Here is an 18,705-nt window from a genome sequence, read left to right on the forward strand (position 1 = left end):
GGGAAGCGCCCAGTTTGCAGTCATTCATAACTTGGTGAGCCATAGTCCTCCCATGTTGGCCTGTACCTCAGAAAAGCAAATACTGAACAAGAGAGGTCCCAGGACAGAACCTTGTGGGACGCCACTTGGGACTGGTTTCGAGTCTGACATGGCTCCAGCAACTCTGACTCTGTGGGTTCTGTCTTTGAGCCAGTTTGCGACCCATATTGTGACATAGGGGTTTATATTTAGGCTGGATAGCTCATCTATGATGCCAGAGTGGGTTATTGTGTCAAATGCCTTTGCGAGGTCCAAATAGGCTGTGTGGACTACCTTCCCTTCATCTATGGCCTTGGTGACTGTTTCGAAGAAGTCGACCAGGTTCAAAAGGCAGGATCTGCCCTTGACGAAGCCAAATTGGGTAGGATCTAGTGTCTGTAGGTCCCCAATGTCTTTGTTTACGGGTTCCATGATGATCCTCTCCATAGCTTTGCAGACTAGGCTAGTCAGGCTTATGGGGCAATAGTTTCCAAGGTCCGTAGAGGCGCCACCTTTGTGGAGTGGGACCACTGTTGCTGTACGCCATTTTTTGGGCACATATCCTGTAGTGAGGCTGAGATTGTACAGCAGTTTTACTTGAAGGATTAGTTCTTCTTGGAGTTCATGTAGGACGCCATCTTTTTTTTTTTTTTTTTTTTTTTTTTTTACTTTGGAGAGGGCGGCCTTCACCTGAGCATCAGAGATGTTTGGGAGGCTGCACTCTGCCGGGATAGATACTTGCTCTTTGGGGAGAAGTTTGCAATGAACCTGTCTGCCAGGATATAGATGTCTGTGGGTTCAGTGTGTATTTTTTGTCGTTTACAATCAACTCAGAACAAGTCTGGGAGTTGGATCCCAGGTTCCTAACATAACTGAAAAAAGCCTTAGGATTGACAATTTCTCTCTCAAAGCTGGCCTTGGAGGATTTTATGAGGGATCGTAATTTTTTTGCTAGTACTGATCAGAGATGCCTTCCCTATTAGGGATTTTGCTCCATCATGTAGTAGCTTCCTCCTCCTGTTGTACAGTTTATTTATGACTGGGGTCCACCAGACTGGACACCTGCCTTTGGATGATTGGGTCTTGATTTTGTTTGGGATAGCATGATCCATGCATTCCTGGAGATGTCCGTAGAATGCGTTTATATAGGATTCTGCAGTTTGGGCCGTAGTTTCCACTGGCCCTGGGGCCTTGAAGGATTCCACTTCGGTTTTGAGAAGTGTGAAGTTCGCTTTTGAGAAGTTTTTCACTGTGGTTTTCTGGGCTGGGGGTGGGGTCGGGATGTGGATATCCAGTGAATTTAATTTATGGTCTGATCTTACCAATGAGGGATATACTTCTGGTATGGAGCATAGAGCCCCCATGTTGGTAATGATCAGGTCTAGTATGTTATCCCCTCTTGTGGGAGTGGTGACTAGTTGTTCCATAGCATTTGAGTTTATAAATTCCAGGAACCTTTGGGCTAAGGTGCTGGGGCTTGAGTAATGCTCCCAGTCTATGTTTGGGTAGTTGAAGTCGCCCAATATAATGGTGTTCGGAGAGATCTTCATGTTCTCCAATGTTTTCAGGAAAACAGAGAGATTCCTGACTTTGAGAGGGTGGTCTGTAGGATGCTATAAACTGAAAAGCAGTCTTGCCCACTGTCAGTTGCACATGGATGGTCTCTGATACTTCGTGCAATGCCACTAACCTGGAGGTGTGTATTATCCTTGATAAATATGGAAACTCCTCCTCCTTTTGTGGTTCGGTCCGGGTTTTGGGGCCGAAAAGCATGATATGAGGTATAACCTGGTAGTGCTGGGGTGCTCTCTGGAGCCTTGAACCAGGTTTCTGTCACTGCACAGATATCGATGTTCTCCATACTGAGAGCTTCGAGTGCGTGCATCTTCAGGTTAAGACTTCTGGCGTTTAGCAACATTACCCTTAGTTTCTTGTTCCTTGTGCTGTCTATGGAGGTGGGTTTGAGTTTTGACCGTTGCCTAAAAAGGCACTATGGGGTGGCAAGAGCCTTTGCCAATATCCAAAGCCCAGGGTGACAGGTGCAAGCCATCCCTAGCACAACGTGGCTTGTCGAGCATGTCATCTCAGGCTGACAGACACTGGATCCCCTTTGAATGACACCAAAATTTTAGCCAATTGTTAAAATCGATCATTTTGTCTTTATACTGTGGCATCATTCTAGGTGAGGGTAAGATGCTGCTCAAGGTCAGGGTCATACCGGCCTGGGCTACATGATCAGAGAGCTCCTCCATGTCTCTTCATGTAGTCGAGGGAGGTACGTCTCAGGTCATTCACGACAGCATGTACAATGACTGAGTTATATTTGTATTTGCTTTGGAGTGACCTGAGTGCTTGCGTTATGTGGCGGATACTAGCGCCCGACAGGCAGCTCACTGTGACCTTCTCTATTCAGCCTGGTGAGCGGGACGTCTGTGTCTGACAGTCACCTATTACAAAAGTATCAGGTGTGTTATTCAGCCTTAAGGGCTGTGACTGCTTGGCACACTGACTGTGTGCTATGTGTTGTACGTGTTTTGTTTTGGGGTAGCGTTTGCTTGGATGTCTGCTATGGAGGTCTCTGCTGCTTAGGTAGATTTTTAGAGCCTCACAGTATGTTTTTGTTTGTTTGGTTCGCTGTTGTGGTGGGACTGTGATACTGGAATTGTGCTGTGTGAGGTTACCTTCTCCTCCTGACTGGTTACACCAGTTTTGAGATGAGAGAGCTCAGCCTCCAGTTTGGCTATATGGTTGCATCTCTCACATATATCTGAACCTGTTTGGAGGAGGAGAGGGTTGTCCGTGTACATGAGACAGTTGTAACATTGCCTCAAAATTCCCAGATTCACCAGCTGGACTGGAGAGGAAACCATTGACTGACCTTTGGACATGCTAGAGGAATATAGGGAACTGAATTAAAACAGACCAATAGGGGACAAGGTAATCGTAGGGAGTATAAAAAAGTAGTGCTTATGGTTTATTAGTGCTAACTTGTACGATTACTTATTTGGACCAGTGAGGTGCCTTAGAATGAGAATATTTTGTTTAATTTGAGAGCTAGAGCAGTTCTAAGGGAAAAAGTGAAGAGCAGACTGTGGAGCCAGGAATAGTTTAAACCCAATTAGGCGGTGCTGCCCGATGTTGCGCTATGCGCAAAACCGTGCAAAACCGCACAAAAGAGGGTTTTAAGAGAGGGAGATCGAGGAGTTTGGAATTGACCCAAAATGGCCAATAATACTACAGTTTCAAGGCAGTAACCACTCCCACAGGGGCTGGCAGGGTGCTCAATGTTTATCACTGCCACTGATGAACAGAGACTTCCCTTTAGCCCAAGCAAACAATGGCCTCCAAGAAACTTACAAACAGTTCAGAACAGCAAATCTGTAACTGAACTTTTTTAAATCTCAGTAAAGTGGGGAAAAAAGCAAGATTTTTTTTTTGTTTTTTTTTTTTGTTTTTTTTTAAGGAAAGCAGAGGTTCACAAGTATCAAGTTAGAACAGTGCAGTAAATGACCCCACACTTGAGTGCTAGGCCAGAGACAGATAAAATGCAAGTTAAGAAAAAAAACGATTTTAAAAATAAGTGCACACAGGAAATTCAGTAATCAGCTCTAGGTTGTGTTCTAAATACAGTTACCAACACAGAAATCAAGTTTAACAAGCCAGAAAATGCTCAAAAGTAAGCGGCAATGCAGAAAACTTAACAAATAATCTGAAGCAAAATACCTAAAATCTCAAAAGTGGCTCCTTCCTTCTCAGCGTTTTCTCCTCTTGGTGGGTGCTTCACCAACAGCCATGTCCGAAAAGACGCCAAAACCACGCGGCAATCGGGTACACACACATATACACACACACGTATACACACACACACACACACACACACGTACACACACACACACACGTACACACACACACACACGTACACACACACACACGTATACACACACACACGTATACACACACACACGTATACACACACACACGTATACACACACACACGTATACACACACACACGTATACACACACACACACACACACACACACGTATACACACACACACACACACACACACGTATACACACACACACACACACGTATACACACACACACACACACACACGTATACACACACACACACGTATACACACACACACGTATACACACACACGTATACACACACACGTATACACACACACACACACACACGTATACACACACACACACACGTATACACACACACACGTATACACACACACGTATACACACACATACACACGTATACACACACATACACACGTATACACACACATACACACACAAACACACACACACACACGTATACACACACACACGTCCACAGATGTACACACACACATACACACACGTATACACACACGTATACACACACACATACACACACGTATACACACACACATACACACACGTATACACACACACGCACACACACACACGCACACACACACACGCATACACACACACGCATACACACACACGCATTACACACACGTATACACACACACGCATATACACACACACACACACGTATACACACACACACACACGTCCACACACACACGTATACATATACACACACATACATATACACACACACACACGTATACATATACACACGTATACATATACACACGTATACATATACACACATGTATACATATACACACATGTATACATATACACATATACACACACATATATAAATATACACACACATATATATAAATATACACACACATATAAATACACACACATATATAAATACACATATATAAATATACACACACATACATGTATTTTAGAACACAAAAAAACTTACCTTCAGCTAAAGCGCATACACCACAAAGGCTTTTGAGCATAGTGAAAGAAAGAGGTATGAAAGAGAAGAGAGGGGGCTGGCGGGTGGGTAACCCAGACTGCAACAGTGAATACACTAACATCTACATCAATGGTAAGTGTACACAACTGTACTATGTTCTTCTTGTTTCACTGTTGCAGTCATTACATTTGGGTAGAATCTCAAAGCTATGGATGGGAAGATGGAATTAAACAGCATTAGGAGCATCTATAAGGCCTGCAGGACTGCAGTGGCAAAGCCTGCCCTGGATTTAGGAGAGAGGGGTAAATGGTAATGGTTTGTGAATGTATGGACTGAGGTCCAAGTAGCAGCTTCTAGAATGCCTCTGGTAGGAACCCCTCTGAGCAAGGCTGCAGAAATAGCAGCCCTGGTGGAATGGGATCTGATCCTCTTGGGCACAGGTTTACCATGGTGCATTTAGCAGAAATGAATACAATTTCTTATCCATTTTGAAATAGTCTTTGATACAGCCTTCCCCTCTTGTCCTGCAGCAAATGCCACCAGTTGTTGCTCAGATGGAGATATTTTGTCCTATTTAAGTAGAATCCTGTCTGTGTACATCTATGAATGCAGAATTTGCTCCCTCTTGTTCTGCGGATTTGGGAAAAGAGTTGGCAGGTGAATGGTCTGGTTAAGAGCCACACTGGATACCACCTTAGGCATAAAATGGGTTGGACCAGAGGGCCACCCTGTCCGGGTAAAAGATAATGAAAGGCTCCACTGTCAGGAAAGCCTGTAGTTCTGAAATCCTTCTAGCTGAACTGACTGCTAAAAGAAAAGCTGACTGATTCTCAGTACCAATAGGGTGAGAACTGAACAGCACCGTACTTAATAGTGAAGCAAAAAATTAGTGTCCCTAATTACTCCTTTCAGTAGTGACACCAGTGGAATTCTTATATTAACAAAGAACTGGGAGGTGATGAGTAGAAACCCTGACTTTGCGAGGAGCGTCAATAACTGCCCACATATTACATACAGGAGAGGCAGGAATTTAAAGAATATTTTAGAGACCAAAAAAAAAAAAAAAAAAAAAAACAGTTCTGAGTTCTAGGTGTGGGATGAACAAATGTTTCATGTTTTCATGTGCCAAATTTGGCAACACATGGAGACCGGGAGAGATTTTACTATCAGAAATGTTACTTATAAAAGAGAACAAATTTGTCAGTCTAAATTGATAGTCTACAGAGCACAGTGCCAAGTTTTATATATAGGGAAAACAGACCGTAGACTAAGAACGTGTTTATGAACATCTTTACCACATAAGGAACAAGAACACAGACAATGCCTTAGCTTGACATATTATTGCCAATCCTGACCACAACTTCAAGTTTAGTGTGATTGATGCAATACTCCAAGATGGATGGGTAGGCCCAGATTCGCTTAGATTGGAGCAGCTGGAATTGAGCTGGTAACTGCGTACTAGTGCTTGCTTTTTTCCAGGTTTAAATGAGGTGTATTCCTTGTCCTGCCTCTTGAAGTTAAAAAGTTTAAGTAAATGACCATGAATGGCCAGTTAAAAATGTAATAAAAGACACACAATAAAGTTCAATAAAGTTACAATGTTAAGGTCAGAGAGTGTTTAAAATATTTCAGTATCTAAGGATGTTATCCTGTAGGAGTATTATCAGTAAGAATTGATATAAAGTACAGTTTTGTACCTACCATAAATGTAGATGTCCGAACTGGATAGCATCTGCAGTCATAACAACTGGGTTGTCCTGTCGTCAGGCAGCCCTTCGGTCGGCCGGATTCCAAAGTCCGGGTCCGGCTTCGGCTGATGTCGCACTTCACCCGACGTCATCTCTGCTGGTCTTCGGGTATAAAGGCATCAGCAGACGCCATTTTCTTCAGTGTTTCTTGCCCCAGATGCCAGTTGCCCTCTTGGAAGGCTAAATTTTGGGTAAAAATGCCAATGTTTCCCAAAGGATAGAAGGCAAACACAAAAAATAAGTATGTATGTACATATATACAAAGAAATACACCATAAGAGAGTCCCCCCCACCAGCTAGCTATTAGGAGGGTAAATACCCTAGGAGTACCACAGAGAGGAAGGAGGGAGGGTAATCCTGACTGCAGATGCTATCCAGTTCGGACATCTACATTTATGGTAGGTACAAAACTGTACTATGTCCTTCATGGATGCATCTGCAGTCATAACAACTGGGTAGAATACCATAGCCAACTAGGGGAGGAGGAAGAATAGATTATGGTGTGATTAGTATCCCTTGCAGTACAGCAGTGGCAAACCCTGCTCGGGATCTGGAATACAGAGGTAAATTATAATGCTTGGCAAATGTATGCACGGAGGTCCAAGTAGCCGCCTCAATAATGTCCTTGGTTGCCACTCCTCGTAAGAAGGCTGTGGTAGTGGCTGTTGCTCTTGTAGAATGAGGTCGTATGTTCTGTGGAATTGGTTTTCCATGGAAGGAGTAACAGAATCGTATGCAATTTCCTATCCATTTGGAGATTGTCTGTTTGGAAATTGCTTTTCCTTCCCTTCCTGTTGCATAGGCTACAAAAAGCTGGTCAGTTTTTCTGTTACTTTTTGTTCTGTCCAGGTAGTAGCATAGCTGTGTGTACATCCAAGGTATGCAGCATTCTTTCCCCTCTGTTTTGTGGGTTGGGGAAGAAGGTAGGTAGGTGGATTGCCTGGTTTAGGGACACTCTGGATACCACCTTAGGCATAAATGTAGGATTAGTCCTCATGGACACTGTCTTGGTGGAAGATTAGGAAGGGTTGCACTGCCATTAGGGCCTGAAGTTCAGAAACCCTCCTTGCTGAGGTTACTGCCAGTAGGAAAGCAGTTTTCCATGAAAGATGCTGTAGGTCTGCTGTTGCTGCTGGTTCAAAAGGTGCGAGTGTCAACTTTTCTAGCACAAAGTTCAAATCCCAAGCTGGCAGTGGTGGTTTCCTAGGAGGTTTTACATTCTTGATCCCTCTGAGGAACTGCCTGAGTAGAGGATGTGAGAAGACAGGTGGATCAAAGCTGTATTCTGCTGAAATAGCTGATGCATGTATCTTGATGGAGGAATAGGACAGGCCTGAATGTAGAAGCTCTGCCAAGTACTCCAGAATGTTAGCCATATCTATATTCGACACATCCTTCCCTCTTTCAGCACTCCAAATGACAAACCTTTTCCATTTCCCTGCATAGTTCCTTCTTGTTGAAGGTCTGCGGGCTTCAAGGATAATGTCTTCAACCCTTTGGGAGAGAGATCTGGAATAGTTGCTGCTATGTGATGTGCCATGCAGTCAGCTGCAACGTTTTTAGGTTTGGATGCATGATGCTGTAGTTGTTCCGAGTTAACATCAAAGGCATCAGGGGTATTGACCACATTTTGTCCAGAGACATGCTCCTCAGCAATGGGTACCAGTGTTGTCTTGGCCAGTTCGGAGCTATCAGGATTATCCTTGGACGTTCCTCCTTGATTTTTAGTAATACCTTGTGTATCAAGGGAAGAGGTGGGAATGCATATGCTGTCAGGCCTTTCCAGCTGAAGGAGAGCGAATCCACTTTCGATGCAAGTGGATGGAATGTCCTTGTGCAGAATTTTTTGAGCTGGTGGTTGAGAGGGGAAGCGAATAGATCTATCGGTGGCATTCCCCATTTCTTTGCGATGGTCTTGAAGATGTCCCGGTGTAGCATCCATTCGTGAGCATCCGAGGTGGTTCTGCTTAACATGTCTGCTAGAGTGTTCTCCTTTCCGGTACAAACATTGCCTGTAACTGGATGTTGTAGCTGAGTGCCAGGTTCCAAAGGTCCAAAGTCATTCTGCATAGGGGGTATGAATGAGTGCCTCCCTGTTTGTTGATGTACCACATGACTGTGGTGTTGTCTGTCCTTATCATCAAATGGCCTTCTTTGAGGAATGGTCTGAATTTTTGGATTGCCAGTTTTACTGCCAGCATTTCTTTTAGGTTGATGTGCAGGTGAAGTTGGTCCTGCGTCCACAATCCTTGCACGCGTTTGTCCAGCATGTGAGCCCCCCATCCTAGGTCTGAGGCGTCTGTTGTGATGGTTTGGCTTGCTTGATATTTGTGAAAGGGTAAGCCTGGGTTTGACTGGCATGCTTGAGCCCACCATAGGAACTCCTGTTTTAGGCATGGAATTTCTGTTTCTAGGCTGTGCCTGTGTTGGGACCATAAATTCTTTAGGTACCACTGTAGTTTTCTCATATGCAGTCTGGCATGTGGAACCAAGATTATGCATGATGCCATGAAGCCCAAGGCCTGCAGAACTTTTCTTGCTGTTAGCTTGCTGTGGTTTGTTAGTGCCAAGAAGTAAAGAGGGAGATCTTTTTGTTTTTCTGCAGTTAGGAATGCCATTTGTTTTACTGTGTCCAATTCCGCGCCCAAGTCCTTGTTTGGGATGGAATCAGCCTTGATTTTTGCAAATTGACTGTGTATCCCAGTGCTTGTAGCAAGTAAATGACCCTTTGTAAATCTGTTGTCAGCTTGCTTTTGTTGTCCCCTTGTAGCAGGCAGTCGTCCAGGTATGGATAAATTTGGATTCCCTGTAGTCTGCAGTGGGCGATTACTGATGCCAGGCATTTTGTGAATACTCTGGGCGCAGTAGATAAGCCAAAGGGCAATGCTGAGAATTGATAGTGCTCTGATCCTGCAAGAAATCTGAGGTATCTTCTGCAAATTGGTCGAATGGGGACGTGCAGGTATGCCTCCTTGAGATCTAGAGTTACCAGCCAACACTCCTTGCCCAGCATGGGAAGAAGTTGCTGTAGGGTCAGCATCTTGAATTTTGGGACAATGATGTATGTGTTTAAGGTGGACAGATCGAGAATAGGTCTCCAACTTTTTTCCTTTCTTGGAACTAGGAATAGTCTGGAGTAGAATCCTTTGCCTTGTTCTGTTATTGGTACTCTTTCCACAGCTCTCATCTTTGTTAATTGCATTATCTGCTGTAGAGCTTCTGTTTTTTTTGATTTGGAGGTAGGTTTGGCATTCCTCTTTTGACTGGTATAGTGTGGAAGTGGAAACGGTAACCTTGGTCTATGGTTTGCAAAATCCACTTGTCTTTTGTGATATAGTGCCAGTTCTTTGAAAATAAGGTTAATTTTCCGCCTAAGGGTGCTGCTATTTGTTCCCTGGTAGGCGGAGTTAGAATCAAGTCACTGTGATTGCCCTGTTGTAGTGGTAGTGGCTGTGCCTGTGGCTCTATTATTACCTTGCCACTGTCGTCCTCTGTAGGCACCCCCTCTGGATTGATTTCTGCCTCTGGAACTTCTATTCCTGCCCCTTTGGGATCTTGTGGAGTCAGGAAAGGACCAATTTTTGGCAGGCCAGTTCCTGCTAAACCTTGGGGGCTGAACCTGCAAGAAATCTTTAACCGTTTGTACAGGATTTTGCCTTTTCTTCCATTTTCTTCATTACCTGCTGGGCAGGTGTACCAAACAAACTGTTCTTATCCATAGGAGCATCTAATAACTTAGCTTTAACATGATCCGGTAAAACTTGTTCCTTCAGCCATGCATGTCTTCTTATCACTGTGCCAGTCATGGCTGATCTAAATGAAGCCTCCAGTGCATCATAGCCACATTTTAAGGAATGGTTACTAACCTGTTGTATGTTATTTACCATTTCTAATAGATTTTTCTTATCTATAGAGTCATCAGAGGATAGCTTTTTAGTTAACTGATCAAGCATAAACTCTTGGTATTGTATCATGTGAAACTGACAGTTTAAAGCTCTAGCTGAGAGAGTAGCAGAGGTGTAAACCTTTTTGCCCCATCTGTCTAAAGACCTGGCTTCCCTTTCAGAAGGAATAGGGTTTTTTGCTGTGGTTGAGGCTACTGCCTTAGGGCCCTGGGATATAGTTTCGGGGTCTGCAAGAGGGGCCTTGTATAGGTGATGAGTGTCTGGCACCCTGTAAAATCTATCTGGTTTGGCAGGTGCTGGAGGTAAAGAATCTGGTGCAGTGCAAACATCATTAAATGCATCGTCCACAACAGAGAGGACAGGAGGTATAGCTAAGGGCCTGTGTTGTGGTAGGTGCAGAAAAGTCCTAAGTCTTTTTCTGGAGTCTGAAAAATCCTGTTCCTGCCATTGGAAATGTTCTCTCATGGCATGTAAGGTTTCCCCAAAGGAGAATTCTTCTGGTGGGGAAGCAGCTGGAATGGATTCTTCAGCATCTGAGTCCTCAAAATTGGAGAAAGGAGCCTCTGGCTGGTCTGTAATATCTGAGTCTTCCGCAGAATCATCAGAGGACACAGGCTCGAGGGGCTCTGCTCTAGGTCTCTTTCTGGGGCTGAGAGGCCCTGTCTGGGTGAGGTTGAGATCCCCTAATTAAGGATATTAAATCTTCTGCCAGAGTAAGCATTTGTGAACTAGAAGTGGGCCTGGTTGAGGGGGGTTTAACAGGCACTGACTTAGTAGATTTGGCTGCTTTAGCCCTGGCGAAGGCCTTAATAGACATGGCTGCAGGAGGCCTAGCAGCACCACGTGCTGGGGTAGAGACATCCAAAGGGATGGTGTCTGATAAGTCACTAGTAACCACTGTAGTAGGTAAAATTTCTGAGGCCGATTCAAGTAAGGTAACCGGAACCTCAGTAGTAGTCATTGATTCGGCTGTACTCTGATCAGTTTTCTCGGTTTCGGCCGAAACAGAGACACTCGGTTTGCTTAACCATGGTTTCGGCCGAAACCGCGGACCGCGAGTGTCGGTCTTTTTCTTTGCGTTTAATAATTTGGGTAGTCGGAGGATCCGACGGCATAATGTACGCAAATTCAGAGCCGAAAAACTGTTCAGCAAACTCCGACCGACGTCTAAGCGTTCGTCGGTTGAAAGAAGCACAGGCCGAACAGGCTGCTACGTCGTGGTCTGGGCCTAAACAAGGCAAACAGTAAGAGTGGAAATCTTTGAGATATTTGTTTCCCACAAGTTAAACAGTTGTTGACTTTTTCTGACATCGGCTGAGGCAAGAAAGAGTCCCCAACGGGGTACTTAGCTTTTAGAAGTCTTCGAAGGAGTATTCGGTAGTAGTAATCTCTGGATCTGACCGACCGGCACTTGCGAACAGCTTCTGCTTCGGGCGCCACGCGGCAAGAAAGACTGAAGAAAATGGCGTCGGCTGATGCCTTTATACCCGAAGACCAGCAGAGATGACGTCGGGTGAAGTGCGACATCAGCCGAAGCCGGACCCGGACTTTGGAATCCCGCCGACCGAAGGGCTGCCTGACGACAGGACAACCCAGTTGTTATGACTGCAGATGCATCCATGAAGGACATCTGTATGCTTTCATTGAAGCTGAATACAACATATGTGCTAACTGATTACTTATCAGTAATTAGTTTCTATTAGTTTTATTTATTTTATTTATGTTAGAATGTATAAAATGTTTTAGGATTGGTAATTTAAGAGTAAAAGTAATAAAGTATATGGAAGTCCACACCACTATAAGCTGTGATGGAAATATTGTATACATTTAACACATCCATTTTTTTTTAAACTAAATGTTTTCTAATTGATTGGTGGTCACATGATTGCAATTAGAAGTATTCAAACTGGAGTGTTATGTATTGTATTTTTTATGTCTGATGAGGTCCCACCAGTGAGTGGGATGAAAAGTGCTTCATTAAATTTTGTATTTTATATTTTCATTCTGGTATCTTGTCGCATCCTGGTCATATGGAATTCAAACATTCAATATTAACATAAGAATGAGAACAGAGCGAAGCAGAATGTTGAAAATACCACTGTTTGTGGGTCTTGATGTAGAGAAAGCATTCAGATTAAGGTGGGATTTCAGGAGTACAGCAATGGAAGCATTTGTATTTCCTGATTCAACATTATTAGGATAACTATGGATGAGTGATGGCAGGCAAAAGTCAAAGTGGTAGAGTTCCCCTGAGAAGTTGCAACTGAACGAAGGAAGCAGGCAGGGGTGTCCTCTTTCCCCCTTTGAGTTATATGTAGTACTGGCAAATAAAATAAGACTCAAATTCAAGACTATAAAAATTGGTAGAGTGTTTAAAAGATGGAGTTATTTGCACAAATTTTGTACCTAATGGAACCAGTAAAAAGGACAGTGTTAATCATTCATGGACCGTTAGTTTTTTTCAGGATGTAAACTTAAAACAAAGGCTATAACTATAAACTACATAACTATGCATTAATTGGTTCAGCAATACCCACATTTATGGGGACATGATAAAAATGACCTATTTACCAGAGATTAAGGATTCTGTTATGACAGCCAAGGATGTAGGAATAGATCAACACAAACTGGAAACTCTTGCCTATGGATATGGAGAGCAAGATAGCAGTCCAAGTGTACTCAAGTTAGTTTTATACACAGACAATGCTTACGTTCATCAGCCATAGACGTTATAAAACAGTAACGAGTTTGATTTTTAACTGAGATGGGAAGAAAGCAAGAGTACAAGTTGATCCCCAATAAAACAAGGTCGGTTAGCATTACCAAATTTGAAGGGATATTTTAGAGCTACTCAGTTTAAGGCTCTTAAACCCTAGCAGGAAGCTACAATTCAATGTAGAACATGACGCAGCACAAGGTAATTCAAGAAATAAAGGACAGATTTTGGACTCAGTTCCTCAAGGGGATTAACAGCCTACAAATTATACTCAAGTAGGAGAAAGTATACCAACAACAACTAAACACGAGAACAGAGAAAATAGATTGCCAAGAGATGACTGCAGTTAGAGAATACAAAGAATAGGCAAGAAGGGGCTGAAGAACACTGGCAAAGAAACTAAAGGCACTGGGAACAAATAACTAAAGGCAAATTAATAGAATGGAAACAGGACACAGACATTTGGGACTGCAGGCTAGAGACTGCTTTTCTTAGTGACATCAGAGTATAAACATAGAATAAACAGGGAATCCTAAGTGAGAACTGCTGGCACAGTTTTTAGTTGAATGTAGAACAGAAGCTGCTGTTAAGGATAATTTGTACAGCATATAACTACTGCACAATAACTAAAGGAATCCGAGGTGGTTAGAAAAGATTCAAAAGACGGATTGGATAAGCAATTCTAACAATGGGAGGACATATGCATGGCTCCCAAACATGAAGTCTAGAAGATTTAGAACTTCTGCTTGTAAGTGTTTGCACAGGTATTTATAGCCCAGACCCCAGGCAAACGTTGAAAGTGTGAAGAGAATGTTTGTGTGCAATGAGTTGGCCGACTAAATTCCCTACAGAGTACTGTCAGAAATATTGGGTGAGCAAATGGATGCAACAAAAAATTTGAGATGGGACAGGATACGATTTCCCTAGACAGTATGACCTTAAAAGTTTAATTCTAGTGATTGCCAAAAAGCAAATCGCTAGAAAATGGAAGTTACTGTATTTGAAGTAGTGAATACTTTACAGAGAAAAGAAACAGAAGTGAAATCTTTAGAAAGGGGTAGGAGCAAATTAGAGAGAATAGAAAGTTTAGGAATAATGCTAAATACTTTGTAGGATGGACGTTTAGGGCAGGAATTGAGCAATTTATGCTGGATTGAAGTAGGCTGCAGTGGTGCAGCTGTTAGCATTGTCATCTCACAGCAAGAGTTTTAGATTCGATTATTGGCTGAAATGTCTTCTGTGCGGAGTCTGCAAGTCCTCCCCATGGTCAGTTGAACTTCAAAGACATACACGTAGGGGGGAGGTGTGCCTTCTGTGAAGGTTGGGTGTTGGTTTGGACACACTACACTATAAAACTCCACTACCAATCATGAGCAGACCAGTGATCCACTGTGGCGACTCCTAACCAGGATAAGCCAAGAGACATGTTTTGTTAGATAGCTGTATAAAACATAGGCAATATGTATGGTTTTTAACTGGACATGTTAAAGCTCCTTCTGCCTTAAGTGATAACTTGACAAGTTAAAAACACTTCATAACATCTCAACTTTATTACACCCAATCAAGGGAGGAAAATAGTGCATCTTCACCTTACAATGGTCACGCAAACAAGGCCAACAGCCAGAGTCATTCTCTACTTTCCCCAAAGGAAACCACTCTTCCAGAAAAGTCAAATTTTAAAGCAATGCATAAAAAGTCATGAAATTAAGAAACTAACATTTTTTCAATTTCTACAAACTTGAAACAAAGTACGGCCTAGAAACTAAATATTTGAGGTACTGCAGTAAACATCTGAATTATCTTTACTTACTGGAGTAAATGTGCTGTCAAGACTTCCTTACAGATAGGTTGTTCAGCCAAGGTCAACCAGAATTCGCAAGCTTCAAGGGCAACATTCTCATCACTATCCTGAGTCCTCTGTAGCATGTACTGCAAGAACAAAAGTGGAAGGGAGAATCACTAACCAGGAAAAAAGATTCACCATAAATGCTAAGCTTTAGAAACTCACTCCCCTTATGTACGTTGATCTGCATTTGCAAATGTGAATAAAACTTGCCTTACCATGACATTCCATCTGTGCGTCCATTTTCATTTTTCGTCAGCATGTGGGTTCAGTTCCGGTCCCTCAGAACAGATCGCTGCTTCGACAGGTCATGGAAACCAAAAAATCTCCTGCTCAATCCTTACAATGCACTTAAACACATTACCTCATATCAAGTTTCCTGATGAGAAATGTTCTAGGTACACCACATCTGGAACAAGAAATGAACCAAAAATGGTAATATGTGCAAAAGCACATTCTTCCACAAACAAAAAATCAGGTAAAGGGATGGAGGGCAAGGAGCTGAAAAATGAAAATGGACAACACAGACGGAACTTTACGCCGACAACTTAATCTGTCAATTTAAATTCTCAGAGCCCCCAGCTACTTAAATCCTGGGTGGACTCAAGAATATTCAAGCACCACTGATGCCCAAATCCAATTTGTAAGGAGTAAAAGATATGGAGATATGCCCAAATTGCTGCTGCACAAATGTTATCCATGGATGTCCTGGACTGAACAGATGAAGTTGCTACAGCTCTAGCAGAATGAGCCTTCAAACCAAGTGACACCCACTTTTTTTTTTTTTTTTTTTAAACGAAGGAAATACAGAGAGCCAATTTAGCCAACATCACAGTGTTCACCTGTTTCCTTAACTTGGAATGCGAAAGGGAAATTTATGAGGTTTTCTAAAATAGTTTGTCCTGTAAAGATAGGATCTAGTCTGAATGTCCAATACATGCAAAGAATATTCACCCATGGACTACTTGGGAAAGAATGTTGAAGATAGATGTACTGGTTAAGGCTGGTCTCAAACTGCCTTTGGCAGAAAGGATGGATTGGTACAAAGTGAAACTATGGAAAACCAGGTATGGTGGTTTAGAGATGATAGTGCTTGAAACTCCAAAATTCTTCTAGTAGAGGTAATTGCTACCAAGAAAATAGTTTTTCCCAAGACAAACTTTGAATCACAATCCCTGGCTGGATCAAACAGAGGGGGTGGGGGGGATGAATGACTGCTTGTATCAGATTAAGGTCCCAAGAAAAATAAGTTGTCTTACCATAATGTTCCATCTGTTTTGTAGATCTTTATTCATTCGTTACTGTTAGGACTTCGGTTCAGTCCTTTAAACAGACATAGCCGTTACCAAGCTCGCGGTAGCCAAAATCTCTCAGCCCCTCTCAGTCTTCAGATAGTTTGTCTGCCATTATAGTAGGAGTAAGTGATAGTGGGAAGCTTTGTCTGATCAAATTAAATTCATAAGGAAATCCTGTAGTCCACCAGGAGCCCAGGCAGGGGGAAGGAGGGCAGGAAGTAATGAATGAATAAAAGATCTAACAAATGGAATGTTATAGTAAGACATAAAATATCTGATGTTGCAAATCTTTATTCATTCCTTACTGTTAGGACAGACTCGCAACCTACTTGAGTCCTGGGTGGCCCTAAGGAAGGACATTCCGGAGCACCACAGAACCAAAGGATGCTTGACCCCTGGAGGCCAAATCCATTGTGTAATGAGTGATAAAGGAATGAGGGTCTTGCCCAAGTGACTGCTGCGCAGACATCATCCATAGAGGCTCTGGAATGAAAAGCCAGTGAAGTAGCCATCGGTCTAGTAAAGTGAGCCTTTATTCTGGAATGTAAGGGCACTTTGTTCTGATGGCAGATAAAAGTGTTGATGCTTCTAAGCCAAGAAGAGTCATTTTGGAAACCGGTTTACCCAATCTGGGTCCTGTAAAGGCCACAAACAACTGATCCATTTTTCTGAAAGATTTAGTTTTGTCCAAGTAGAAATAAAGTTGCCTATGAATAGAGGGTATGTAGAAGGTATTCCCCTCTATTTGAATGGTGAGGAAAGAAAACTGGTAGGTCAACAGATTGGTTAATGGAAAAAAACAGAAATCACCTTTGGCAAAAAAAGGGTCAGTACGTAGGGACACTTTCCCCTCTGAAAAATCAAGTAAGGTCTCAACACTCAAGATACTCTTTTCGCTGACATAAGAGCTGCTAGCAGTAGTCTTCCAAAACAAAAATTTTATATCACAGGAGTTTGAGGGCTAGAAGGGAGGACTTCTTAATGACTGGAGCACCAAAGACAAGTCCCATGGCTCTACAGGAGGATTGACCAGAGGTTTAATATGCAATACTCCTTTCAAGAAGATTTTGCTCAGTCGGTGACATAACAGAATTGCCAATTCCATTGTGAAAATTTGCAACAGCTGCTAAATGCACCAATTCTCAATGCTGAAGCTCTTGCTTATATTAGGGTAGACAGGTATTGTAGGATCTTCTGAATAGGCATGGAAAAAAGGGGTTATGTTCTTTGGCCCATTTAGAGAACCTAGTCCACTTGCTAGAATAAACTTTCCTGGTGGAAGGCTTGTGTGAAGCCAGAAGAATCTCGAACAGGGGATGAAATATCAGGTAGCCTGGCAATCACTGGCAGTGGCAAAACCAAGCTGTGAGCTTGAAACTGTAGAGATTGGGATAATTGGAAAAGCCAAATAGTCAGCTTGAGATCTCAAACATCTGGGTGAACCATGCCTGTTGGGTGAAACAGGAAACCTGGAGTTGGATCCAGACTCCAAGGTTGTGGCAATAGGAGACCCCAAAGGAAGGGAAACCAAATATTCAGAGGCTAAAGCAATGAAGACTTGCTTCAACCAAAAAGCTTTCTTTAAGAATATGGGGCTTAATGGAGGTGGTGAAAAGGCATAGAAGATAGCAGGGGCCAACTGTGCAGAAGAGCATCCCTCGGTAACTCTCCTTCTGGGTGAATCAGGGCAAAGTAGATGCAGCATTTCTTTAGGGGTAAAGCAAATAGGTCACAGCAAGGCTAACCCCAAATTCAGAAAATCGACAGACGCTGACCAAGACACCATTCATGAGGTAAGCTACACATCTGTTCAGTTTGTCCGCTATCACATTTGACTTTCACGGAATGTGTTGCTACGAGAAAGTGGTTGGACGAGACTGCCCATTGCCAGACTGAGGGCTTCTTGGAGATTGGCACATCAGCAAATAAGGGGGAACCAGATCCTACTTTAACATGTTCTGGTTGAATCACACTTCAAAGAGGGGCAGCATCCTAAGCCTGCAATAGCACTATTCAGAAAATGTATTTGCAAAATGGCCTCTGTTGGGGACGAAGTGCCTTGGAGAGTCTTACCACAACAATGCCCACCCTACCCTAGCTGGGAAGCATCTGTGGTAACTGAAGCTTTGAACTGGGGGGAATGATTGCCTAGAGATACTTGAACCGGGCATCAAGTCAGTCACCCAAGCTAGACAGGGGTCCAGGGAAGTTAATACTGTGGGAAGAAATAGCTAGGGCATTGTTATGGCTAGGCTTGTAAAGGCCCTAGGGCCGATAGCCTAGAATCAACCTATGAATCCACCAGGTGAGATCAGTTTTGCACGCAC

At 43.0% G+C, this 18,705-nt stretch overlaps 1 protein-coding gene across 1 annotated transcript in view; it reads right to left on the reverse strand.

Moving 5' to 3' along the window:
- Positions 1–18,705, reverse strand: part of TNPO2 (transportin 2) — a gene marked incomplete in the record, with an annotated part of 2,382,582 nt that overhangs the window by 1,995,051 nt on the left and 368,826 nt on the right. Inside the window, 1 exon segment of the mRNA XM_044084755.1 lies at positions 15,051–15,169. Coding sequence (XP_043940690.1) covers positions 15,051–15,169 — 119 coding nt within the window.

This window comes from Protopterus annectens, chromosome 9.part0 (assembly GCF_019279795.1).
Source record: "Protopterus annectens isolate FY-2018-M chromosome 9.part0, PAN1.0, whole genome shotgun sequence".
NCBI classification, from domain to species: Eukaryota; Metazoa; Chordata; order Ceratodontiformes; family Protopteridae; genus Protopterus; species Protopterus annectens.